Source organism: Microcaecilia unicolor, chromosome 4 (genome assembly GCF_901765095.1).
Source record: "Microcaecilia unicolor chromosome 4, aMicUni1.1, whole genome shotgun sequence".
In the NCBI taxonomy this organism is placed as follows: Eukaryota; Metazoa; Chordata; class Amphibia; order Gymnophiona; family Siphonopidae; genus Microcaecilia; species Microcaecilia unicolor.
Window position 1 is genome coordinate 72,902,337 of NC_044034.1, and position 27,975 is coordinate 72,930,311.

General features: G+C 45.6%; 1 protein-coding gene across 1 annotated transcript; it reads right to left on the minus strand.

Moving 5' to 3' along the window:
• Positions 1–441: 441 nt before the first annotated feature.
• URAD (ureidoimidazoline (2-oxo-4-hydroxy-4-carboxy-5-) decarboxylase) lies at positions 442–27,965 on the minus strand. Its single transcript, XM_030199389.1, has 2 exons — positions 27,758–27,965; positions 442–885 (listed from the first exon to the last, which is right to left on the minus strand). Exons 1-2 carry the CDS (start codon positions 27,930–27,932, stop codon positions 557–559), a joined length of 504 nt encoding a protein of 167 aa, XP_030055249.1. The 5' UTR covers positions 27,933–27,965; the 3' UTR covers positions 442–556.
• Between the last annotated feature and the right edge of the window lie 10 nt (positions 27,966–27,975).

Sequence of the window (27,975 nt, forward strand, 5' to 3'; positions counted from 1 at the left end):
CTGCTCACTGCTGGTGAAGAACTGAAGTGTTTAAAAGGTATGGGGTGGGGGTGGGAGAAGGATTGAGAGGCGCTAGATCACCTGTGGGGGGAGGGGAGGGAGAGATACCAGGAGTCTTCAGCTGGCAGGGCTTAGGGATCCCCACCACCTATATTACAGGTGCACTGCTGCTAGGTGGGCCTGTGCCTACCCGGGCTCACCTGTTGGGTGGTTTTGAAATCTAGGGATGTACATTCACTTGAAAGGAGATATCAAGATTTCCCATGCAATTTCATCTTGCTCTTATACTGAAATGGCAGAAAACAACCCCAAATTAGTTTTTTTTTAATGTCTTTAATATTATATGCACTATATTTTGTCATAGTGAGCACTATTTAGAAATTGGTTTGATCAGGAAAAGTAAGTGAAAGTCTGTAGATCTTTAATGAAAAACATTGCACCTTTAAATTGTCCTCATTATTTATTATAGAGCACTATGGACCATCCTTTAGTAGCAGAGTGCTGATTTCTTGCAGACTTTGTCCATTAAGGGTTTGTAGGCCTGACTGCAAACTAACTACCAATGGATGTTTTGCAGTCTGAGGTGACAGATCTTTTTAACTTCTTCAATGCCATTGTGCAGCTCTTGCTGTGGCTGATTCTGGATCCTAGCAGTCAGTTCCTGGAGGATTTTGCTTTTGTTGTTCAGTCTGGCACAGATCACAAAAGGAAAGCCAAACTTCAGCTTGTAGCGAGAATTCTGGTGCTGGAGTTTTTCTTGTTCCTCCTGGCTGAGGGAGGTAAGGCCAGCTTGGCCTTGCTCTTGCTGGGAATCTGCTGTCAGTGTGCCGCTCTGCAGTTCCCTGCCAGCTAAGTCAGGATGGCACCTCAGGATCCCTTCCTTACCTGCCAGAGACAAGACATGTTGTAACATAGCTGATAAATAATACATTGGAACTATTCAATGTTTGACTGGGCACTGTTTATGGAAGTTAGAAGGAAGGGAAGATGGAAACAGTCATTTTTGCTTTCAACATTCCTTTATTAAATCTATATTAGTTATCCTTTCGAAAAGCCTGATTCACTAAGGTATTTATTTTGGATGTTTATACACTGACACTTATGGGCTCATTTTCGAAAGAGAAGGACGTCCATCTTTTGACATAAATCGGAAAATGGACGTCCTTCTCCCAGGGATGTCCAAATTGGTTTAATCTAAACCCGATTTAGGACGTCTCCAAGTGCACTCCGTCGCAAGGGGGCTTGTTGCAGGCTTAGCCAAGGCAGGACTTGGGCATGCCTAACACTTGGACATCTTTGACCCATAATCGAAAAAAACAAGGACATCCCTGATGAACACTTGGACGTTTTCACCCAGACCTGTTTTTCTTACGACTAAGGCACAAAAAGGTGCCCGAAATGACCAGATGACCACCAGAGGGAATCGGGGATGACCCATTACGCCCCCAGTGGTCATTAACCCCCTCCCACCCTCAGAAAACATCTTTAAAAATATGTCGTGCCAGCCTCAGACATAGGAGCCAACTTTTCAAAATTATTGGGGGTGCTAAGCCCAATGGAAATAATCCCTCCCTGGACACATACAAGGAATTTTTCCAATATTGGGGGTGCTCAAGCACCCACAGCACCCACAGAGTCGGCTCCAATGGCCTCAGAAGTCATACTCAGGTCCATGACAGCGCATGCAGATCCTTAGGAAACCAGGCCCGGAGGGATGTAGAAGCGTATTCATTGCGGCCACTTTCAGAAGTTATTTGGATTCACTGAATTAATCAGGACACTTGTAAATTTTCCATGATGAATGCAATGCTGCTTAGTGCTTCCTAGATTAGTGTTGCTCCTTATTAAAAGTGAAACGGCTTTAGCACTTTAAACAGACATAGTCAATGAAGCTAGGGTATGAAATAGCAAGCTGAAGGGTATGCTTTATTAGGATAATCTCATACAACTTTGTATAGTGGTATCTATGAGCCTTGATATCTTGTAACAAAACAATATGTGAATTATGACCCATCCATTACTGCAGACTCCAACAAAAGGAATGTTTTAAGAAAAAAAGGGGGGGGGGGATAGGGTTAAAAAAGGAAATGCTATTGTATTTTGGTATGCAAACCCAAACAGCATGCAGCCTTTTCTGCAAACACTCCCCTCATTTGTCACTTCCTAACAGGTGGGCAATAATAGCAGCGATCCCCCTTTTACAGCCCCCCATTCAAAGCCTTCTCCACTGAGCACTTCCTCTTCAGCCCTTGCCTGTGTCTAATGGGCTCTCAGATACTGATGGACTTTTTCAAAATCCGAGTTTCAATGGGGAAAAGGGCTCCAAAAGAAGAACTCCGTTTACCCAGCTGCTTTTCAGCATGTTTCATCCCTAGGTCAGCTTTGGACAGAATGTGTTTATTTTAGATCATTTTAGGGAGGAGGAAAAAAAACCCCTTAGCAACCTTTAATTGCATGACATGAAACATTGTATCAGAGCTGTGGTATTTATGGCTCCCCCTGAGCAAAGACGTGATAAGAAGGTAACTCTTCAAATGGGGTTGCCCCAAGGCTCTGCTAGAGATTAGCTTGTAGGCTAACACTGTGCTTCCAAGCGAGATGTTTTTTTCCCCTTGGAGTCTGTAAGGTATAGTATTTGCTCAACACTATATTTCAGGTTGGGCCCTGCAGCTTTCTGTGCCTGTGTTTGTTCTTTGGCAGCCCTCTTTGCCTCCTCTTTCATGTTTGTTTCATATCTGCTTCCACACGCCCAGTGCTGTGTATATACCGTAGATGCTTTATAAACAACCAGCAATGGTACATTACACCTTCATAACAGAATAGAAAAATCCCTTTGCACGTTTGTAAAGCCCCCACCCCTCCAAAACTTAGAGGTATGTCTACTAAAGGGTGTTAAGCCCTAATATGCATTTAGCTTGTGTGAAAATACTTACTGGAAAGCATGTTTATTCCACAGTGGATACATTGCCCTTTATAGATACTGGGGGCGTAGCCAGACTTTAGCGGGAGGGAGCTCCAGAGCCCGAGGTGTGGGGGCACATTTTAGTCCCCCGTTGGCGCCGCCGATTGTCCCCCGCCGCCACCACCGCCACCAACAACAACTTTCACCCCAACCCCTGCCGACGACCCTCTCGACCCCCCATCCCGCCGCCAACCCTCCTCCGCCGTCGGCTACCTTTGCTGGCGGGGGACCCCAACCCCCACCAGCCAAGGTCCTCTTTCTTTCCGAGCACTCTACCAAAACCCTCATCCACACCCTTGTCACCTCTCGTTTAGACTACTGCAATCTGCTTCTTGCTGGCCTCCCACTTAGTCACCTCTCCCCTCTCCAGTCGGTTCAAAACTCTGCTGCCCGTCTCATCTTCCGCCAGGGTCGCTTTACTCATACTACCCCTCTCCTCAAGACCCTTCACTGGCTCCCTATCCGTTTTCGCATCCTGTTCAAACTTCTTCTACTAACCTATAAATGTACTCACTCTGCTGCTCCCCAGTATCTCTCCACACTCGTCCTTCCCTACACCCCTTCCCGTGCACTCCGCTCCATGGATAAATCCTTCTTATCTGTTCCCTTCTCCACTACTGCCAACTCCAGACTTCGCGCCTTCTGTCTCGCTGCACCCTACGCCTGGAATAAACTTCCTGAGCCCCTACGTCTTGCCCCATCCTTGGCCACCTTTAAATCTAGACTGAAAGCCCACCTCTTTAACATTGCTTTTGACTCGTAACCACTTGTAACCACTCGCCTCCACCTACCCTCCTCTCTTCCTTCCCGTTCACATTAATTGATTTGATTTGCTTACTTTATTTATTTTTTGTCTATTAGATTGTAAGCTCTTTGAGCAGGGACTGTCTTTCTTCTATGTTTGTGCAGCGCTGCGTATGCCTTGTAGCGCTATAGAAATGCTAAATAGTAGTAGTAGTAGTAGTAGTTCTTCCGGCGCAAGGCTTCGTTCTGTTTCTGTGAGTCTGACATGCAGGATGTCAGACTCACAGAAACAGAACGAAGCCTTGCAGATCAGCCAGCAACGCGGCCGCTGGCTGATCTGCAAGTCTTCCTTCTGTTTCTGTGAGTCTGATGTCCTGCACGTACATGCAGGACGTCAGACTCACAGAAACAGAACGAAGCCTTGCGCTGAAAGAAGAGGACCTCGGTTGGCGGGTTTCGGGGTCCCCCGCCAGCAAAGGTAGGCGATGACGGCGGCGGGGGAGGGTTGGCGGCGGGAGGGGGGGGTTGAGAGAGTTGTCAGCAGGGGGGGTCCAGGGCCAAATCTACGGGGGCCCAGGCCCCCGTGGCCCCACGTAGCTACGCCACTGCTAGTCACAAGGAGCTGCAGTGGGAATGTTTGTGGATCCAAAATGGAAGGCATGGCTAAGTATGAAAATAGTTAGATTCTTAATGACCTTGTTTAGATGTGTCATTAAGATTTTTATTTATGAATAATGCTACTTTCCTTAGCTTGTATTTTTATACTTTATTTCTGATCAGGATTTGTTTTCATAGAATTACATCAAAACTGCATTCTTGTTTTTTTTTTAAATGTGAGATGATTTGTTGAGAGGGAATAAAAGGGGAGAGATAGAAAGAGGGAGGGAGAGAGAGAGAGAGAGAGAGAGAAGGAATTGGTTATTGGAATAGCTAAAGCTTAAATTGCTAATGGATAGATTTAGCAAAGGGTTCTCTACCCTTTTTTATGGACATAAAATATTTTAAGTCTGTGGCCATTGTTTTCATTTACTATTGGACTTGGGGGGGGGGAGGGCGTTATCAAGGTACAGTAAAAGGAGTCGAGGAGTAGCTTGGTGGTTAGTGCAGCGGACTTTGATCTTGGGGAATTGGGTTTGATTCCCACTGCAGCTCCTTGTGACTGTGGGCAAGTCACTTAACCCTCTGTTGTCCCAGGTACAAAATAAATACCTGTATATATATATAAACCGCTTTGAATGCAGTTGCAAAAACCTCAGAAAGGCGGTATATCAAGTCCCATTTCTCTTTCCCTTTATCACACCATGATTTACCTTGGGAGTCACCAATCTATGGATTCTCTATACCGCAGGCTACTGACTTCTGTAGTAAAGGGTTAATACTGCCTCTGAGCCACCCTGAATGCAGTGTCAGCCCATCGGTTCACGAGCATTGAGCATCCCATGGCTTAATGCTCCCAGGCCGCATCTTAAAGGGGGAATAGTGCCCACATACCCCCAGATCACAACCCCTCCTCCCATTTACAAGCACCCACTCCAATAACAACCCCTTCCTGTCACAAGCACTCCCTCCTCTGATCACAAGCACCCACATTCACAACCCCCCCTCCTCATCAGACCCCCATCCCCCCAAAAGCCCCCAACCCTTGGGATCAACTGACCAGTACCTGGTCCCCATTTGCTCCTGCCCTTGCCAGCACCATGTCTCAAAATGGCATCACCTAGCAGTGTTCACTGTAAGTCATGTTATAGAATTACATAGTAATGAGCTACTTTACATGCATTTGCATGTTTTACATCTCATTACTATATAGCCCACAGTGCCTTAGTTATCCTTGTATTATGGCAATTCAGGTTGTATTGGGAGCAAATAATGCAACTTGGAACCTTAGCAAACTTGACAACTTCCCCCCTCACTGTGAATCTCTCTTGGGGCCAGGAATCCTCCTGCCAAGGTGGCTAATGGAAAATTGGGTGGATAACTTAGCGTTCAGATCAAGTTCCCCAGATGTTACCCCAAAGAAGCTTTCCAATGATGGTTAGTAACCCATCTGATCAACATAGCTCCCAGGGGCTGGGCGGGGAAGCTAGGAGTGAAAGGATTGTTTTGAAACCAATAAAAGTGTAACTAACCTGAAATGATCACAGGAGTGTTTTAAAACACTTGGGAGCCTGTCCAGTTGTTGATGCGGCAGTAGCATGTGCTAACAGCATGGCTTCCACGTTGAGAGGGGATTTGTATATGAGCTGCCAAGCGTTAGGCGTTGCTTCCACAGTGAATTTTCAGTGCGAAAAAGAGTTCTTATAAAACGGGGAAGAAACAGCAGTTCCACGGGAAAACACACACACTCATTTATAGAATCGCACCTAGTGTTTCTGTGCAGATCAGCATGGGACATGGGAGAGACATGGGCAGGCCAGGGTTGTTGTGTTCTCTTAAAATGTTTAACAGTGTTATAAAATTTGTGGGATCCCTGCCCAGCTTGCACACTGGGATTTACACCTGGTTTCACTCGCACCCAGCGCTGTGAAAGGCCCTGATCCCGGAACACCTGTTATAGAATATTGTTCAGCGCTGATCATGTTTGGTGCCAAAGTTTGAGCGCCATTTGTAGAATTTCCCCCTACAACGATAGTTCCATGACTAGGCATCTGAGGTTAGGCACCACTGGTATATGTTTCTATTTATGTTATGTTTATTAGGTATTTGATAACCCACCAAAATTCCAAAAGATGGGTCCAGTTGGTTTTCAATTTTTAAAAAACGCTAAAAAAAAATCAGAAAAGAACGTCATAATCAAATAGGACAGAGTAATCATTCATCCAGCAAACACCACCAAAGTTACAACTAAAACAAGCAAAAGCATAAAAGTTAAAAAAAAAACAACCCAGTAACAATCTAATCTTATCACCGAATGCAGAGTGAAGAATAGGTTAGCTGGGCCCTGATAATTTAAGGCTGAATGCCAATTAAAAAAAAAAAAAAACAGCTTTGAGAAGTGATTTAAATTTCACAAAAGACATGTGGAGGTAAGGAGACAAGTTGTTCCAGAGAAAAGGAGCCACAAAAAATAAGCGGAACAACTGGTGATTTCAAAATACACATTTTTAGGTGAAGGAAGTATTAGTCTGTCAGAATCAAGAGAACAGAGTGACCGAGAAGGAGTATAAGGAATCATAACAGTCGAAAGATAGAGTGGGCAGCCCTGTGAGCCAAACAAAGCACCTTAAACCAACATCTAAATTGGACTGAAAATCAGTGTAATTGAATAAAGAGAGGTGTAGCACTTATGCATATAAATACTTTAATCATTGCTCTATACATGTGCATTTGCACACCATAGAAGTGCTTCTCAACCCAGTCCTTTGATCACACCCAGCCAGTTGAGTTTTCAAGATAGCCACAATGAACATGCATGAGATGGATTTGCATGCTTTGTCTCCTTGGTATGCAAATTTATCTCATGCATATTCATTATGAATATCCTATGAACCTGACCAGCTGGGTGTGCCCTGAGGACTAGGTTGAAAAGCACTTCTATGGTATACAAATGCAAGGGGGTGTGCACGTGGACACAGCATTGGGGTACATTTGCATATCTCCCAGTTATGTCCACATCTAATAGAAGGCTATAAATTATGTGCCCTCTTGTGGCATTTTAGGCATGTTCAGTTACACCAGATCTAAGGCTGGTATAACCGTGGGCACCTAAATGCAAGATATGCCAATACCGGGTTACACTAGCATTGTAGAACAGAATCTGGGTGCAGTGATCTGGGCCTCTGGGCAGAAAGGGTCATTGGGCCCCTGCTACTGCCCCCATCTTTTTTTCTAGCACCCTCCTCCTGCACACTACAGCCCCTCGGGCCTACCTTGAAGTGCCCTGGTGGTCTAGTGGCCTCTTCAAGGGGCAGGAAAGAACTCCACTCTTTCCTGAGAGCCACCGTTGGTCTACTCAGTGTCACCACTTCTTCTTAATGGCTGTTGAGACTTCCCGCAGCAGTCTCGTGGAACTCAGCAGTCTTGCGAGACTGCTGCAAGAAGTCTCGTCAGCCATTTTGAAGATGCGGCATTACTAGCAGTGCATTTTGTCTAGCAAAAAAGGTGCCGGTACTCAAATCCCAGGCCACCCTTCAGGGGTGGAGTGATCATTGAGGGACTCACCCCACAATAGCTAGGACCCCTGCAACCAGTCATAGAATCTATGACAAGGCAGAATTTGTATGTAGAACCTGAGATCTTGCATTAAAATATGAGAACCATGGGTCAAGTTTATCAGACAGTGGAAAAGGTGGCGGTACTCAGTACCCCCAAGTACCCCCTCAAAAAAAGCCCTGATTACTAGACAGATCAGCACAGCAGGCAGGAAACAGTAGGGTTCTTTCCTGCCCCTGAAGAGGCCACTAGACCACCAGGACCCCATGGAGGGCCCACTGAGGCTCAGAGGACTGTAGTATGTGGGGGGTGGGGGAGAGGAACTGGACCCCCCAGACCCTCTGGGCTATTGGGCACTGCCTGGTTGCCCATATGTTCAGTCCACCCCTGCATTCTAGATTAGGTGGTCCCCATGTGGCACCTTTTTGGGATCTTGCCAGGTATTTGTGATCTGGATTGGCCACTGTTGGAAACAGGATGTTGGGCTTGATGGACCTTCAGTCTACTACTACTACTACTACTACCTATCATTTCTATAGTGCTACTAGACGTACGCAGCGCTGAACATTTGAACATGAAGAGACAGTCCCTTCTCGACAGAGCTTACAATCTAATTAGGACAGACAGGCAGAATATTAGTTGTGCAGCAGAATTTTGAACAGAAGCAGCAGAAGGTGTGTCATAAGTTCTCGGCCAGGGGCACCTACGACACTTGATGTGGTGTCCAAGATCTTTGTTCAGAGAATAGCAATGCGCAGACTCTCATGGCTGCGTGTCTCTGACTTGGACCCGGTGGTCCAGCCCAAATTGGCGGATGTCACGGGGATGTCGGGGGGGGGGGGGGGGAATAATCTTTTAGGAGAGAATACTTATGTACTTATCACAGCACCCACTTATAGAATTGCCACCTAACTATTAATGCACTCTAAGTAGCACTATTACCCATTAAGACCAAAGGTTGCAGCCTCTCTTAATTTTGATGTAGAAATAATTACATATATTAACTGTTAACTAGCAGATAACACTGTAATAACATTTCTAATGCATTAACCGAATAGAAACAGTTAATACAGAGATTTTTCAGTTTCCACAGATTAACTTTAGCAATTACTCCCGGATTCTATATATGGCGGCTAAAAATCTTAGAGGAAACCGAGGCGTATTCTATAACAATGTGTATATCTTCATTGGTTAACTAGCTAATCAGCACTGTTAATTGGATGTTAACAAGCAATTATCAGCACTAATTGGCATTAATTGAGATTTACGCACACAACTCGCTAGTCTATTCTATAATGTGCTGCAGCTAAATTCTAAGTTACATAGTTGAAAAGGGGGCATGGCCATGGGTGGGGCATGGTCGTTTCTAAAATCTATGCACGTTGTTATAGAATACACCCGATCCTGTTACAAAGCCTAATTTAGGCATCAGGATTTGCACCAAGTAAAACATGACGTAAATGGCCGTGACCAAATCTGGTCGCATGGAGAGGCACTCAGGAGCGGAGGAGTAGCCTAGTGGTTAGTGCAGTGGACTTTGATCCTGGGGAACTGAGTTCAATTCCCACTGCAGCTCCTTGTGCCTCTGGGCAAGTCACTTAACCCTCCATTGCCCCTGGTACAAAATAAGTACCTGAAAATATGTAAACCACTTTGAATGTAGTTGCAAAAACCTCAGAAAGGCGATATATTAAGTCCCTTTTCCCTTACCCTATTTGAGATTCTAGATGGAATGTTGCTACTATTGAGATTCTGTTGCTACTATTTGAGATTCTACATAGAATGTTAATGTTGCTATTCCACTAGCAACTATTGAGATTCTGTTGCTACTATTTGAGATTCTACATGGAATGTTGCTATTCCACTAGCAACGTTCCATGTAGAAGCCTGCCCTTGCAGATCAGCAACGCGGCCACGCAGGCTTCTGTTTCTGTGAGTCTGACGTCCTGCACGTATGTGCAGGACGTCAGACTCACAGAAACAGAAGCCTGCGCGGCTGCAAGGGCAGGCTTCTACATGGAACGTTGCTAGTGGAGGAGTAGCCTAGTGGTTAGTGCAGTGGACCTTGATCCTGGGGAACTGAGTTCAATTCCCACTGCAGCTCCTTGTGACTCTGGGCAAGTCACTTAACCCTCCATTGCCCCTGGTACAAAATAAATACCTGAATATACCTAAACTGCTTTGAATGTAGTTGCAAAAACCTCAGAAAGGCAGTATATCAAGTCCCATTTCCCTTTCCCTATTTGAGATTCTAGATGGAATGTTGCTACTATTGAGATTCTGTTGCCACTATTTGAGATTCTACATAGAATGTTAATGTTGCTATTCCACTAGCAACATTCCATGTAGAAGCCTGCCCTTGCAGATCAGCAACGCGGCCACACAGGCTTCTGTTTCTGTGAGTCTGTGGTACGTGCAGGATTTCTACTGGCTACATGGAACATTGCCAGTGGAGGAGTAGCCTAGTGGTTAATGCAGTGGACCTTGATCCTGGGGAACTGAGTTCAATTCCCACTACAGCTCCTTGTGACCCTGGGCAAGTCACTTAGTCCTCCATTGCCCCTGGTACTAAATAAGTACCTGAATGTATGCAAACCGCTTTGAATGTAGTTGCAAAATACCACAGAAAGGCAGTATATCAAGTCCCATTTCCCTTTCCCTTTATTCTACATACTGCGTGGAGATTTAAGTCTATTCTATAAAATGTAGGCATAATTTAGAGAATGTGCCTAAGTGTATTTTTTTAATGCATGGATTTTTCAGATCTCTCATAACGCTGGTGTGCAGCTATTCCAGTGAAAAAAAAAATATATATATTTTTTCTTGAACCAGAGTCTTCTATAACGATTATTGCCAAACCGTGCACACAGCCTTTTTAAAGGTAGAGTGCTTTTAAATAAAGGCGCGTCTGACTGAATACCCTTTAAAGATCGATACTATCAGACAATACATACATGGTGTAACAGACTCCTGACGCAGGCCAGTTGGGCCGAAACACAGCTGTGTCGAGTCATATCACCTTAATAAATTTATTTAACATTTTTTCATTTTTCTTGTGTCGTCTTCCTTTTTTTTGGCTTCCTTATTTTATTTATATTTTTGTTTTTTACTTTTTAGGACTTTTTTGTTACCATTCTTGTTGTCCTTTTTTGTTTTTTTCAGTTTTTTCCCTGCTCTTTTTTTGTGTCATCTTCGCTGTTTTTGACTGGATTTTTCAGATGCCATATATAGAATCTAAACCTTAATGTGCATTGTAATTCCACATCTTACCACACCTTAGTGAACAGGTTATTATTTCCTCAGAGAACATAAAATTAGTTCTATTTAACCTGAAAAGATGGAACTCTAGTTGAAATAGTCAACAAAATTATTACCTTAGAATATTAAATGTTTAGCAGAGATAAAATGCCACAACCAACTTTCCTTACGGCTTTTAGATAAGTTTCTTTGAACAATGTTGTCCTGTTGCTTTTCAGGTATTTGGGTGAAGCAAGATAATTGCTCCCTATTCTTATCGTCTCTGTTTATCTCTTAGCAGGTTTCACAAGAAGAGACATGATTTCATTAGAAATCAGCATGTTTTGGGGTTTTTTTCTACAAAAATTTTCAAATGAGAACTCAAACCTTTATTAGTTACTTTTACAGGTTCCTGAATGGGAAGGCGTTTTCTAGATAAGTAAACTAAAATATTAGCTCTGAAACATAAATGCTTTTCCATTCAAATCTTAGAGTTTAGCTTAAAATGTGAATTTTAAATCCAATTCTAGTTCTTCTTAGTAAAAAATTCAGAAATTGCTAAATGCACGTGGGAGTTAAATTTTATAACAGGGCACTATGCCAAAATGTCCAAAAAGGTGTTTATTTTATGCCTATTTAATAAAGGTTAGGACCCCTCAAAATCCCCAATGCAATGCCACAATGTAAAGACAACCACCAAAAAAAAACCATGCACAACTGACTAGAAATGTTGTCACTCATTTCTCATGCAAAAACACATCCACAACAGCCATAGGAGCCAACTTTTCAAAATGATTGGGGGTGCAGAAATGTTTTTGGTTTTTTTTTTACAGGTGGTGCATTCCCCCCTCCCTCTCCCCCCGAGGGCGGGACCAGAGCTGAGAGAGAGAAAGGAAGACTGAACTAAGCGCCGAGCCTGCATGCTTTTCACTGCTGCTGCCGCCGTAACCCCGATGAGGTAAGATGATGACTTTTAAAATTTGGAGGGAGGGGGCCTGGATCTTGAAGGGAGGGAGGGAGGAGGGATGAAGGGAACTTCCGGTGGGTGAAATATTGGTGGTGCTCGAGCACCCACAGCACCCGCGGAGTCGGCGCCTATGACAACAGCAGCCCTTCACTGTAGACTCTGTTGTGGATGTGTTTTAACATGAGAAACGAGCAACAAAATTTCTAATTGGTTATGGAGTTGGGACCCTGAGGCAGAGCGTTCTGCTCACAACAAGGTACTGGAAGATCGTATATTACACTCAATTTTGATTATCTGTATTTTACCACAAGGAAACGGAAGAAGTGAAAGTTGCAAGTCTCACCTTTCAGATAATTAAATTTTAGACAAAGGAGTTGATTCAGTCAATGGTGCCTAAAAATTAGCACTGAAAAAAAATGGCACTCAATGTTATTCTACAATGGGCACTCAAAGAATGCCAATTTTAGTAACATACATAGAGGGATATAATCGAACACAAACGCCCATGTGTAAGAACGTCCATCTCCGAGAACGGGTCCGTGAAGGGGTGGGCCGAATCATATTTTCGAAAAAGATGGACGTTTATCTTTAGTTTCGCAAATACGGTTTGTGCCAGGCAAATGCATTGGATGTGGGCGTTTTTGAGATATGGGCGTTTGTTTGAGCTAGGCGTTTTCATTTTTCAGCGATAATCAAAACCGAAGCGTCCCAGCTCAAAAACAACCAAATCCAAGGCTTTGGGTCATGGGAAGGGCCAGGATTCGTAGTGCACTGGTCCCCCTCACATGCCAGGACACCAACCGGGCACCCTAGGGGGCACTTTTAAAAAATAGGAAAAAACATTAAATTACCTCCCAGGTGCATAGCTCCTTTACCTTGGGTGCTTAGACCCCCAAAGCCCACCCCAAAGCCCATTCCCCACAACTCAACACCATTATCATAGCACTTAATGGTGAAGGGGGGCACCTACATGTGGGTACAGTGGGTTTTGGGGGGGGGGTTAGAGGGCTCCCATTTACCACCACAAGTGGTACAGGTAGGGGGGGATGGGCCTGGGTCTGCCTGCCTGAAGTGCACTGGATTACCCACTAAAACTGCTCCAGGGACAGGACTTGTTGCTGCTGTATAACCTTGGCACAGCAGTTCACACTGTAAGACTAATCTCGCTGAAAACGTCCTTTATTTCAATAACTGCATTTACTCACAGTTAACTGCAGATCAGAGGTTGTGCCCCACTGGCAACGAGTCTCCCTGGTACTAAGATTAGCAGTAGCTCAGAGCTGGCAGAATAGTGTACAATGCCCTCTTTCAGCAACATTCAAGGTAAGAACTAAGTTCTGTAACGTGGCTAACACACGAAAAGGATCTACAACGGACTTACAAAATGGCCACTACCTCGTGGACTACCGGAAACAAAACAGGGCACACTCTGACCCAGTAAGCAGAGGGAAAAGCACCATGGGAAAAGAGCCTACCAACTACCAACATCGTGAGACTCTAACACAAGCTAGTGAAATCACGGAGCCCAATACCCTACACCCACCACAATGCAATGCTGATGTGACCCTGCAGTGCACCCGAGAGCCACATCTGACCCAGGGAATGGCTGTGAGAGGATCGAACACATTCTGCTGTCATGGAGGTGGGTACGGAATTTGAGGGTGGCATAGAGGCTGGGAAATAAGGTTTTTGCAAGTGGGTTTTTTTGGTGGGAGGGGGTTAGTGACCACTGGGGGAGTCAGGGGAGGTGATTCCCGATTCCCTCCGGTGGTCATCTGGTCATTTAGGGCACTTTTTTGGGACCTGTTCGTGAGAAAAAAGGGTCCAAAAAAGTGTCCTAAATTCTCACTAAAAACGCCTTTCTTTTTTCCATTATCGGCCGAGCGCACCCATCTCTGCTCGGCCGATAACCACACCCAGTCCTGCCTTCACCACGCCTCCGACACGCCCCCGTCAACTTTATTCATTCCCGCGATGGAGTGCAGTTGAAGACGACCAAAATCAGCTTTCGATTATACCGATTTGGCCGCCCACGGAAAATGGATGCTCATCTCCCGAACATGGGCGTTTTTCTTCTTTCGAAAATAAGCAGGATAGTAACATAATACATGACAGCAGATAAACTACAGTCCATCCAGTCTACCCCACAAGATAAACTCATTACATATGGTATAATGTGATACATCATATGTGTACCTGATCTTGATTTGTCCTTGCCATTTTTAGGGCATAAACCATAGAAGTCTGCCCGACACTGGCCTTGTTCTCAAATTTCTGAAGTTGTTTTCAAAGCCCCTGAAAAGCCCATCAACTCTATTCAACCTTGATAAGGGCACAGACCGTAGAAGTCTGCCCAGCACCCACATTTGGGCACCAGCATAGCCGCCGAGGGGGGGGGGGCAGGGGGGGACAAAATTCCCCGGGCCCAGGCCTCCAAGGGGGACCCTGCGCCACAGTCCCACCCACCCTCTGTCGTAGACCATCTGCCACCCGGTCGGGCCCCCTGCATTGAAATCACAGCGCTTCTCACCTCCATGTGAAAGCGTTGCAGGCAGCAGGGCAGCAGATTGCCTCCCTTCGGGCCTCCTTCCCTCCCTGTGTCCCGCCCTCATCTGATGTAACTTCCGCGAGGGCGGGACACTTGGAGGGAAGGAGGGCTAAAGGAAGGTGATCTGCTGCCCTGCTGCCTGCAGCGCTTTCACACGGAGGTGAGAAGCGCTGTGATTTCAATGCAGGGGGCCCAGCTCGGTGGCAGACGGAGGGGAGCGTGTGGAGGGGGAAGTGGCAGCGTTGACCTCGGGGGGGGGGGGGGGGGGGGGGAGCGGTGTCAGCGGCAACCTCGGGAGGGGTGGAGGGGGAGCGGTGGTGACCTCAGGGGGCCCTGGGGGCGGCCCAGTCTCTCAGCGGCCCTGGACACCAGGACTTATGCCTGTTGAAACCAGGTGTAATTCCCGGAGCCCAATTTGAATGCACATCCCCAGTATTCAATAGCACTGCATGTAAATTTGAGGAATGCCCTTGAACTGCCCATGTACCTCCCTTGTGGGTTGTGCACTATGGGATTTGGGTGCACATTGTTCTAGAATAGCGTGTAGCAAGATGCGCACACAAATTCAAATTGGTGCCAATTAGCACCCAATTATTGGCACTAATTGGTTCATTAGCTATTCAGTTGGATGCACATCTTTGATCAGTGCCCAAATATCAGCACCCCAGCTTGGGCACCGTATTTAGGATCCAGGGAGAAAAGACATTGTTTTGGTTATTGCATCATTTCTTTTTCAAGTAAAAAAGGATATTTGTGGACACTTATTGAAATGGACCAATGAGGATGTTGGAGCTGTAAAGGTTTATATTAATATATAGGCTCCTGATGCTGTCTGATGGTCCTTATAAATAAAAATTATATACATAGTCAGTTGTTGTATTTACATACACTGCATGTTTTATGGTGGTTGTATTTTTAAAAGGCAAAATATGTGTCTATGGGGTCTTTTTACTAAAATATGGGAAGGTTTGCACTTTGAGGTCAAGTCAGTAAGTGATGCCCAAAGTTAGGTGCCAGGATGATGCACACAAAGTGTAAAGTCTATAAATTTAGTTCTGTGTGGAACTGTCTTTATAGATGACCATTTTAAGGCATTTTTGCCTTAACTTTAGGCGCAAGCATTTATGACTGCAAAAGGCTGGTGCAAAAATGCTTGTGTCTAAACACTATCAGGTGTGAAAATGGAAGTATTCTATAACTACACCCTAAATTCTGGGCATGCACATGACCTGCCCATGCCCCTCCCTTGGCCACGCCTCCTTTGGAGTTGCACACAGAGAAGTTCAGTGCTCAGTTTACAGAAAAGGGGTATAAGTCAGTTACAGATGCAAATGCTAATTACTGCCTTCATTGCAAAGCAAAAGCCAAGACAGTGTACAGGAGTGGAGGAGTGGCCTAGTGCTTAGAGCACCGGTCTTGCAATCCAGCGTTAGCTGGTTCAAATCCCACTGCTGCTCCTTGTGATCTTGGGCAAGTCACTTAACCCTCCATTGCCTCAGGTACAAACCAAGATTGTGAGCCCTCCTGGGACAGAGAAATATCCACTGCAGTGGCGTAGGAAGGGGGTGGGGGGGCGGTCCGCCCCAGGTGCACAACGCTGGGGGGTGTTGGCTCCGCGCTGGTGCACTGCCCTCTCTGCCCTGGAACAGGTTACTTCTTGTTCCGGGACAGAGAGAGCAGTGAACCAGCGCGGAGCCGACACACCCCAGCAATGTGCAGTCGGGGCGGATCGGCCCTCTCGCCCGTCCCTCGCCGCAGGGTATGCACTCCGGGGGGGGGGGAGGTATGCGCTCCGGGGGGGGGGTGCGCTCCAGCGGGAGGAGGGTGCACCGTGCTGCACCCGGGGGGGGGGGGTGCGCAGCGGCGACCCACCCCGGGTGTCAGTTCCCCTCGCTACGGCTCTGATCCAGTGTACCTGAATGTAACTCACCTTGAGCTACTACTGAAAAAGGTGTGAGCAAAATGGAAATAAAATAAAATCACAAATTCAATACAGGAAAAGAACTTCAAAATCATAATAGGAGAGCCACAAGCAACCAAGAGACACATGCAGACTAATATGAACAAGTCTTCCAACAGGTAGAGAACATTGGCCGATCCCTAGACTCCTGGTGGTCCTCTGAATGCCAGGCCCTAGTAGTGGGTTTTCATTGAGGACCTGAATGTCAGTTCAGTTCAGACTGGAGAGATAAAGATAAGCCATTCCAGAGGTGGGGTGTAAAAAAGAAAAATGCACAGTTATGTGTAGATTTCCATTTAGCATGGGAGGGGCCAGGAAGAACTAATCTATGATAGTTGATTGAACAAAGTACATGGGAAGGTACATAGTGAATGGTGAGAGAAGAAAGATAAATAGGGTTACCAACATACAGAGCCTTATTAGTTAAAATCATAATCCAAAATTGATTCCTAAAGGCTACTGGGAGCCAATGCAATTTGCAAGCAGTGGAGTGACATGATCATGTTTTTTGGCATATTAGTTTACAGTTAAATAATCCTGAAATCACTGCTGTAGGTATAGTTAGCTCATGCAACACACATTGAAAACAATTATGGTCTTAATCACAGCCTGTTCTTCACAGCTTTTAGTATTATTTGAAACCTTTAATATCCCCAAATAATCTAATTAATATGGGAAATTCACGTTTGGACCCTGAAACCTCCACCCCACCTCTGCTGTCATCTATTTCTCTTCCGCCATCCCATGGCCCAAAGGCATACCACGAGGAAGGTCCCGAGCCTTCTAGGTATTTTGATTGTTTATTGAATTTCTGACTCACCATTGCAAAAGGTTCAAAGTAAATTTCAACAATCTAGATAATAGAACATTTACAATACATCTTTAGCTCATCTTTGCAATCTAGGGCTTCCCAGGAAAGATGAAGAGGTGACTGTGATCTGTCTTTCTTGACAAAGGCACACATAGATCCCATTCAGGTAGAGTATTGCCACCTGGTATCTAATCTGACATTTCTAAGTAAGCAGATAGAGAGGACTTCACTTCACAGTTTAGTACTGTTCTCAAAGAACTGCATTTCCTGGACATATTTCAACTGAGTGTCCATAAATGTGTCAACACAGACACATCTCTTTTGACCCTTGCCAGGATCTTTAAAAAAAAGACTTGACAGGGAAATTGATTCTGTGCTGATTTTACTGGATTTTTCCACTGCCTTTGATATAGTGGACATCACGATTTTGACTGAGGGGCTGATTCAGAAAGCCACTGCGAGCAGACATGTGCAGTTACCACGAGGTGCATGCACACATAAATGGAAGCAGAATGCTAAGGTAGTGGTGTACAATTGTGGGGAGTGGGTTTTGGGGGGGGGGATTTGGGGGGCTCAGCACCCAAGGGAAGGGAGCTATGTACCTGGGAACAATTAATAAAGTCCACTGCAGTGCCCCCTAGGGTGCCCGGTTGGTGTCCTGGCATGTGAGGAGGACCAGTGCACTATTAATGCTGGCTCCTCCCATGACCAAATGCCTTGGATTTGGCTGGTTTTGAGATGGCCGACCTCGGTTTTCATTATCGGCAAAAACCGAAGCTGGCCATCTCTAAGTCCGGCGAGCTCAACATTTAGATCGACCATCTCTAAGGTTGACCTAAATGTTGAGATTTGGCTGGCCCCAACTGTATTATCGAAACGAAAGATGGCCGCCCATCTTGTTCGATAATACGGTTGGCTCCGCCCCTTCCCGGGCCGTCCCCGTAGTTGGCCGCCCTTATAGATGGGCGGCCCCGTTCGATTATGCCCCTCCATATCAACTACCTGCTACTTTAAAAGAAAGAACAGAAGGTAACAGCTGCGTGCGGGGGTAATGGTGAATTCATTATGTGCGTGCCTGAAGAAGAAAAATCCCAGCACACATCTGTGCATGTTGTTCTGAACATAGATATTAACCTCACAAAAAATCTTTGCAAGAAGTTTTTGCAAGGCTGATATTTATATGCAGATGTGCCAGTACTTTTGTTTTCTTCAGACAATTGCACAGTGAAGCTGCCTTTACTACAGAACCTTTCTGCGCAAGCTTTCCCTGATTAACACGTAAATTCTAAGTACTATGAATTTGCATCTCTGCCATGCATGGAATAGTTTCTCGCTAATCTTGTGGTAGTAGCCACATTCTCAGCCATCGGCACTCAGTTCTACGGATGACGTTCTGAATCGACCAGTGAGTGATTGAAGGTCCTCTCTATGGAAAGCAGCGTGATGTCCTAGTTTTCGTCTTTATTGGAGGAGGGTAATCTGCATAGAGTGACAGCTACAGCTCTTAACAAAGGCATAGAATGACTCCTCGATGCACTAATTTCCAATTTTTGCGAGCAACTCATTTTGGGGGGAGCCAATCATTCTGTTGAACATGTGCAAAGCAGTCAATCGCTAAGTGTGGCTGTTCTGTGCAAGTTACAGGTGGCTTTTTTTTTTTTTGCTTGGAGTGGAGAAATTTCTGATTATCGTGCCTCCTCACCTTGTCATGCCGCTCCCGGCATAATATATTTAAATGGCAACAAGTAAACAAGGAGAAGGAACGGAAGAGCAGGAGGTGGACATTTATTTTCAGCTCCCAGCGGGTTGTGAGGAAGTGGATAAAAAAGAGAGGAAGACCGCAAGAGTCATTCTGGAAAGTTGGGTGCAGTATATACGGCTGCTTCCACATGTCCTTACAAGTCCATACAATGTTTATTTAACGGAAATAACTTTGCTGGCACAGAGCTGCTTCATTAGCCAGTCCGGATCTCTGATCAGAGCTCTGACAGGCTGATTCTTCCTGTTGCACCTGGATGAATTCTTCCCTCCACTGTTTCAGCTGTCATTCTTAATTTCACGAAGAGAACTTTGCTGGAGCACAGCTACTCCAGTCTGGATCTCTGATCAGAGCTCTGATTCTTCCTGGAACACCCGGATGAATTCTTCCCTTCACTGTTTCTGCTGCAATTCTTGGCAGTGCCGACAGCTCCTGACCACCCGTTAAATTCTCCACAGTAAAGGTAGGGACTGCTTCTGTGCATCACTTGGAAAACGGCTGTGCATCGCTTTGAATGCACATTTGTATAGTAATTAGCTCATTATAATAACTTTGCATTTAATTTTCATTAGCTGCTACCGTGACAGGAAAAGAGCTAGCAGAACCCTTTTGTGCATGTCTTGCTGAATTCCGTGCTCACTAAACTGGCTAGAACAAGTGTAAAAACCACGTTGCTGGCTCATTAAGTTTTGTGCATCTGGGCCTGAGGGAGTAACTTGCACAGAGCGGCAGGTACAACCCTAGCCACCTTCCTAGACAGACTAGATGGGCCAGGCTGATCTTTATCTACCATCAGTTATTATGGCAGTAATATTCAACCCACAGTGGTAAGCAATTTGTAGGCCACTTCCAGCCATGGGCTGATCTAACCATGGATAATCAATGACAGGACATGCACAGCTGACTATCTAGAACTTCACTGGACAACAACTGATATTTAGACAGATGCCTGGTTGTCATGATGCAAAAAACTGTCCTAACTTTATGCACTTACAGTGGTGGAAATAAGTATTTGATCCCTTGCTGATTTTGTAAGTTTGCCCACTGACAAAGACATGAGCAGCCCATAATTGAAGGGTAGGTTATTGGTAACAGTGAGAGATAGCACATCACAAATTAAATCCGGAAAATCACATTGTGGAAAGTATATGAATTTTTTTGCATTCTGCAGAGGGAAATAAGTATTTGATCCCTCTGGCAAACAAGACCTAATACTTGGTGGCAAAACCCTTGTTGGCAAGCACAGCGGTCAGACGTCTTCTGTAGTTGATGATGAGGTTTGCACACATGTCAGGAGGAATTTTGGTCCACTCCTCTTTGCAGATCATCTCTAAATCATTAAGAGTTCTGGGCTGTCGCTTGGCAACTCGCAGCTTCAGCTCCCTCCATAAGTTTTCAATGGGATTAAGGTCTGGTGACTGGCTAGGCCACTCCATGACCCTAATGTGCTTCTTCCTGAGCCACTCCTTTGTTGCCTTGGCTGTATGTTTTGGGTCATTGTCGTGCTGGAAGACCCAGCCACGACCCATTTTTAAGGCCCTGGCGGAGGGAAGGAGGTTGTCACTCAGAATTGTACGGTACATGGCCCCATCCATTCTCCCATTGATGCGGTGAAGTAGTCCTGTGCCCTTAGCAGAGAAACACCCCCAAAACATAACATTTCCACCTCCATGCTTGACAGTGGGGACGGTGTTCTTTGGGTCATAGGCAGCATTTCTCTTCCTCCAAACACGGCGAGTTGAGTTCATGCCAAAGAGCTCAATTTTTGTCTCATCTGACCACAGCACCTTCTCCAAATCACTCTCGGCATCATCCAGGTGTTCACTGGCAAACTTCAGACGGGCCGTCACATGTGCATTCCGGAGCAGGGGGACCTGCAGGATTGCAATCCGTTATGTCGTAATGTGTTACCAATGGTTTTCGTGGTGACAGTGGTCCCAGCTGCCTTGAGATCATTGACAAGTTCCCCCCTTGTAGTTGTAGGCTGATTTCTAACCTTCCTCATGATCAAGGATACCCCACGAGGTGAGATTTTGCGTGGAGCCCCAGATCTTTGTCGATTGACAGTCATTTTGTACTTCTTCCATTTTCTTACTATGGCACCAACAGTTGTCTCCTTCTCGCCCAGCGTCTTACTGATGGTTTTGTAGCCCATTCCAGCCTTGTGCAGGTGTATGATCTTGTCCCTGACATCCTTAGACAGCTCCTTGCTCTTGGCCATTTTGTAGAGGTTAGAGTCTGACTGATTCACTGAGTCTGTGGACAGGTGTCTTTCATACAGGTGACCATTGCCGACAGCTGTCTGTCATGCAGGTAACGAGTTGATTTGGAGCATCTACCTGGTCTGTAGGGGCCAGATCTCTTACTGGTTGGTGGGGGATCAAATACTTATTTCCCTCTGCAGAATGCAAATAAATTCATATACTTTCCACAATGTGATTTTCCGGATTTAATTTGTGATGTGCTATCTCTCACTGTTACCAATAACCTACCCTTCAATTATGGGCTGCTCATGTCTTTGTCAGTGGGCAAACTTACAAAATCAGCAAGGGATCAAATACTTATTTCCACCACTGTACTTCGTTGGTTAGTGGACCAAATATCGCAGTTAACCAGGTAAGTGCTGTCTGCACCCAAGCTCCACCCCGACCTGCCCCTAATCTAACCAATTAAGGAATAGCCGGTTAGAGAACTACCTGGTTAAATGTTGCTGAATATCTGTGGCTGGCCAGCTAAGCAGGATTTAGCTGGGCAGAAGCCTTTCCTACCCAGTTAAACTCTTGAATATCGACTGTTATGTTTCTACATTACAAAGTCTTCAGGTAAAAGCAGGTGATTTTTTTCTTCCTCCTGGAACCTGAGATTTATGGTGCCCCAGGAGTCAGGGCTGCTGCCTGACATATTGAGCATTTATATACAACCTTTAGGAAAACAATTCAGAGGAATCAGTGGATGATTTGCAATGATACTGTGAAGCTGGTAAATCTCAGCTGGACACTAAACAAGCCCAAGGTTAATCCTCAAAAAATAGAGGTACTCTGGAATAAGAAGTGTACAGTGCTTTCTCTTTCTCTTTTCCAGAAAGAATGATCGAACGCATTGGGCCCAATATTCAGTATTTATGTTCCTTACTGTAAGAGCTATGCCCATAAATTGGCCTCTTTTACAAAGGCTGAGTGCATAACTTTATGCTCAAAATTTCACTAAATTCCTATTTAAGAGCATAACAAGTGCCCTGGATTCTTTTTCATCTGTTTCTGTATGCAACTGGTTGTACTTTGTAAAGTAAGGAAAACAGGCAAGTAGTCTCTTAGCTTTGTTCATGTTCAAAATAGATTTTTCCAAATCAAAATGAAGTTTGTTCACACTAACTTTCTTCTGTGCATTAGCAGAGCCAAATGTGCAACTATTGGTGGGCCTGAGCCCAAAGTGAGCAGGCACATTTCTCCACCCCTCCCCCCATGACCCCAACTCCATTGGCAGTCAGAACACTCCCCAACACTTGGCAGCACTATCCACTGACTACCATCACGCTGACCTCTCACATAGTCTTGGCTGCAGCAGCAGCCATTTTAAGGAGGCAACAACCATGAGCAAGAGAAAGTGGGCATCGCTCCTGCCTTCAGATTCCACTGGTCCACCAGGACATTTAATGGCTAGATGCCTACGGAGGATTCTCCAGGATTTGGTGCATGTAGATCAGTCTTGTTTTCTGCCAGGCAGATACACCTCCACCAACATACTGGCACCTTAGTGCATCAGTTCTTGGAATGTTCAGCTTGTTGGGTTGGGGTATTGGACTCTCTGGTAAAGGTGGTTGCCTCCCAATTGAGTAGACATACACAGTGATTTTGCTAGGTGGTAGCAATGACCTCAGTGGCCAAGGAGTGTTGGATTATCAAAGTCAGTTTGTCCATTTGGCCCTGATATTGGCAAAGAAAACAATTTTGAGTCATTGAGTTGAAGAGACGCCACCACCTCTCAAATACTGCATACACTCATGTCACAATGGGAATGGCAGCATTACACCCACAACAAGAGGGTGATGTGTCATGCATATTGTTTTCTTTGGAGGATATATATTGACCTATTTACAGGGACACAGAGGGACTCTTTGGGAGAGAGGTGATGGGGGGAGGGACAGGAGGGTGTTTATAATTTTTCAAAAATGTTCAGAATGTTCAGAAAGCTGTTGTCATTCATGCCTTTCAATGCTGAATGGAAATTCTTAGTTTGTTACTTGATATCTGAGTGTTCTGTGCATCAATAAAGGTATCTTTTAAAAAAAATCAAATTGGGTGCTCTTATTTAACCTGTTCATTGGTTCATGGGCCCCTAATTGATTTGTACAAAGTCACTCAGAGATTCATTGACCTTTCCTGAATCAAAGTGCATTAACCACTCCACCAGAGCAACATAAAGCTAAAATATTCATAAGATATTACCGTATTTTGGGAATTTTCAAGAACTAAGATGTAAAACTATATTACCTGGGAAATATTTTAACAGAACTTCAAAATAAGATCCGTTCTGACTTTAGCAATGTGAACTGTGTAAATCAGTCCCTAAAGAGGTGGCAGCTAAGTCTCCTCCTTTGGTTTTCTCTTTGTTGTGTCATGAAGTCTACATACTGTACTGCCTATGGTGAAAGGAAGTGTGGTCTTAGAGCGCCACCTTGTGCCCACATGACCAAATATAAAGGCCACATTAATATACTTAAACTATGAATTCACAGGTTGCTCATCTCTGAAGCTTCATAATATGGTCTTTTCTTATGTGTTCGTTATTTTAGCTACAACACATTTCTTATATTTTTACACTTTTTGGAATGAAAAGCACATACATTATATTATGTCTGCAAACCTTGTATATAAAAAAAATCTCTTTCCCCGAGTTCCTTCTTGAACTGTTTGTATTATGTTTGCACTTTCCATGCATCAATACAGTTCTCTTGGGGATCCTTTTACTAAGCCATGTATGCGCCTATGCACACCCAATGTGCACCAGTTCTGAGTTACCATCCGGCTACTGCGTGGCCCTTGCGGTAATTTCATTTTTTGGCATGCATCCGCTACGTGCATCTGAAAAATATTTTTTATTTTCTGGCACATGTCAGCTACACGCTTCAAGTGGCATTTGATGTGTACAGGTCATTACTGCCTGGTTACTGCGTGAGACCTTACAGCTAAGTCAATGGCTGGTGGTAAGGTTTCAGACCCAAAATGGGCATGCACCAATTTTGATTTTGCAGCACATCCATTTTCGGCAAAAATGTAAAAAGGCCTTTTTTACAGGTGCACTGAAAAATGGACCTGCTTGCGCCCAAAACCTGCACCTACACTACTGCAGCAGTGACATAGCCACAGATGGGCCTGGGTGGGCCGGGGCCCACCCACTTAGGGCTCAGGCCCACCCAACAATACCACATGTTTAGCGGTAGCTGGTGGGGATCCCAAGCTCTGCCAGTTGAAGACTTCCCCCTGATGGTAATGAAAATGGTGCTCTCCACGATATTGGCATCTGTGAATGCTCAGTTTTCAGTACATGCCTGCTGCGGACTACCAAGGTGGAGAGAGGCATTTTCCTGCCAGCTGAGACATTTTTTTTGAGGGGGGGGGGGGAGAACATTTGGTGCCCAGCCGCTCCTTCCCTAGGCCCACCCAAAATCTGCTGTCTGGCTACACCCCTGTGTTGTGGATTAGGAATTGGTTATTGGACAGAAAACAGAGGGTATGGTTAAATGGCCATTTCTGTCAATGATGGAGGGTGAATAGTGGAGTGGCACAGGGATCTGTATTGGGACAGGTGCTATATATATATATATATATATATATATAAATGAGCTGGAAATCAGAACAAGTGAGGTGATTAACTGTCCTCTTTTACCAAACTGTGCTAGCGATTCCCCCCATGAGTACTCTCCCCTCCCCCAAGATGACTCTTCTCCCCCCCCCCCCAATCACATGTAGGCTGTTGAGCAGTAAAAATGACTGCCACAACTTCCTCTAGCAGCCTGACGAGACTGCCACAGGACAAGACATCCATTTTGAGATTGGAACTGGCATAGGCAGGTATGACTGGAAATTGCTCCAGCCCTGAAGAGGCCACTAGACCACCAGGGCTTCTTAAGGTAGGCCTGAGAAAGGCCTACGGGTGTTCAGGGGGGTGTCCTGGGGGGACCCACTCTACTGGGAGGGGGATGGCCTTGGAGGACCTGTTTTCTGCTGGGGAGGCAGTTTCGGTTTCCATTTCAGTTCTGGGCAAAACCGAGCGGTGAATTTCAGCCACTGATTTGGTTTCGGTCAGCCCAGTGGCATACCAAGGGGGGGGCGGTGGGGGCGGTCCGCCCTGGGTGCACGCCGCTGGGGGGTGTCGTGTGCTTGTCCGCTACGTTCGTTCTGTTCTCCCTCTGCCCCGGAACAGGTTACTTCTTGTTCCGGGGCAGAGGGAGAATGGAAACGAACGAAGCGGACAGGCGCATGGCACCCCCCTTCAGCGGCATGCACCTGGGGGGGGGGGGGTTCTTTCACCAGGGGGGTCGCACTGCACCCGGGGGGGGGGGGGCGCTGCACCCGGGAGGTGGGGCGCATCGGCGATCCACCCCGGGTGTCAGCCCCCCTAGGAACGCCACTGGGTCAGCCTCTACAATGAACATCAGTGCTAGCCCTGGCACCTTCTACCCAGATAACTTGCTTGGAATATCAGCTCAACAGCAATCAACATTCACAAAACACCTCTCCTCTCCTCTCCTCTGAACCAAAGTCCTTCAATGTCTAGATCCAGTGCTTGGCTAACAAAAGCACAGCACTGATCAATGGTGATGTTTGAAGCTTCCTTTACATATTCCTTTCAGGAGTGTCCAAAAACCAGGAAGGATAGCAATAACAATTAAATGTAGCATTTATAGTCCCTGTCTCACATAGGGCATGTTTTCAGCAGACATTCTTTGCCTGCATTTTTAGCGCACTTTTTCATTTTCTGTATTATTTTGTCTCACAGTTGATTTTCATTCCCTCGGGTTAGTACAACACATTAACACATATTTTTAAAGCACACCAACCAGCTTATTTTCGAAAGAGATTGCCAACCATCTTTCGACACAAATCGGGAGATGGCCGGCCATCTCCTGAACCTGGCCAAATCAGTATAATCGAAAGCTGATTTTGGCCAGCACCAACTGTATTCCATCACGGAGCCAGCCAAACTTCAAGGGGGCGTTTCAGCAGGGTAGCGAAGGCGGGATGGGGCGGGACGGGGCGTGCTCACGAGATGGCCGGCTTCGCCCGATAATGGAAAAAAGATGGCTGGCTCTGACGAGCATTTCGCCGGCTGCACTTGGTCCATTTATTTTTAGGACCAAGGGTCAAAAAAGTGTCCCAATTGACCAGATGACCACTTGAGGGAATCAGGGATCATCTCCCCTTACTCCCCCAGTGGTCATCAACCCCCTCCCACCCTAAAAAAAAAAAAACTTTTTTGCCAGCCTGTATGCCAGCCTGAATTGTCATACCCAGCTCCTTGACAGCAGTATGCAGGTCCCTGGAGCAGTTTTAGTGGGTGCAGTGGACTTCAGGCAGGTGGACCCAGGCCTATCCCCCCCACCTGTTACACTTGTGGTGGTAAATGTTGAGCCCTTCAAAAAACCCCAAAACCCACTGTACCCACATGTAGGTGCAAACCTTCACCCCTTAGGACTATGGTAGTGATGTACAGTTGTGGGAAGTGGGTTTGGCGGGGGTTGGGAGGCTCAGCACCCAAGGTAAGGGAGGTATGCACCTGGGAGCAATTTTTGGAGTCCACTGCAGTGCCCCCTAGGGTGCCCGGTTGGTGTCCTGGCATGTCAGGGGGGCCAGTGCACTACAAATGCTGCCTCCTCACACGACCAAATGCCTTGCATTTGGCCGGGTTTGAGATTGCCGGGCCCGGTTTCCATTATGGCCGGAAACCGATGCTGGCCATCTCTAAAGCTGGCCCAAATGCTGACATTTGGCCGGCTCCAACCATATTATCGAAACAAAAGATAGCCAGCTATCTTTTTCGATAATACAGTTCAGCCGCTGCTTTATGGCGCCGGCTATATAGATGGCCAGCCATCTAATTAGCCGGCGCTGTTCGATTATGCCCCTCCAAGTAACTCATTCTTTATTATTCTGGGGCTTAAGTTTATCCTAGAGGTAATGGAGGGTGCCGTGACGTGCCTATGTTCACAAGGAGCATCAGTGTAAGAGGCAGGATTTGAATTCCAATTTTCCTGTGTTTTTAGCCTGTTGCTCAGCCTCTAACCACTGGTCTATCCCTCCAGTTCTGGGTTGAATACAGTATAAAATGAGTTCCATTTTTATGCCCAAAGTAGCGTCTGTGACTAAACAGGAAGTGCAACCAGATGAAGTGATCCAGAACTTAATACTGAAGGAAACAGCACCGAAGCGGAGAGGTTAGAGCATGTAAGCAAGGGAACAAAAATCTAGAGACAGCACAGGAAGAAGTACTTTTAAGGAAGCTTTCTGGAGGCATTTCAAACCTTACTGGAAATGCGTTATTTCATGAAAGCCAAGCAACAAGAATGCTTTTAAATGTAATGTGGCCGTGTGAGTGCTCTCTAGGTAAAGGATCTTACCTGTCTGGGGCAGAGAATCAATGAATTCAAATATGCTGGTTTCCAGGTCAACAACAGTCGTAAATGGTCTTTTAGACCAAATTGCTGCTGCAATCAGAGGACATTTTTCTACAGCATTACCGAAAAGATCAATAAATTCCTCATAGTTCATGGAGTTTACTGCTTTCATATTCATGGCTGTCGCTTGCTAGGGAAAAATGAGATGTGATTCCAAATGT

Bases quoted from the DNA above. Each gene is read 5' to 3' on its own strand.
- URAD (XM_030199389.1), bottom strand. From the start codon at position 27,932: ATGAATATGAAAGCAGTAAACTCCATGAACTATGAGGAATTTATTGAT. The intron at 886-27,757 runs GTAAGATCCTTT...TGTCTCTGGCAG, and splicing joins TGATTCTCTGCCCCAGACAG to GTAAGGAAGGGATCCTGAGG.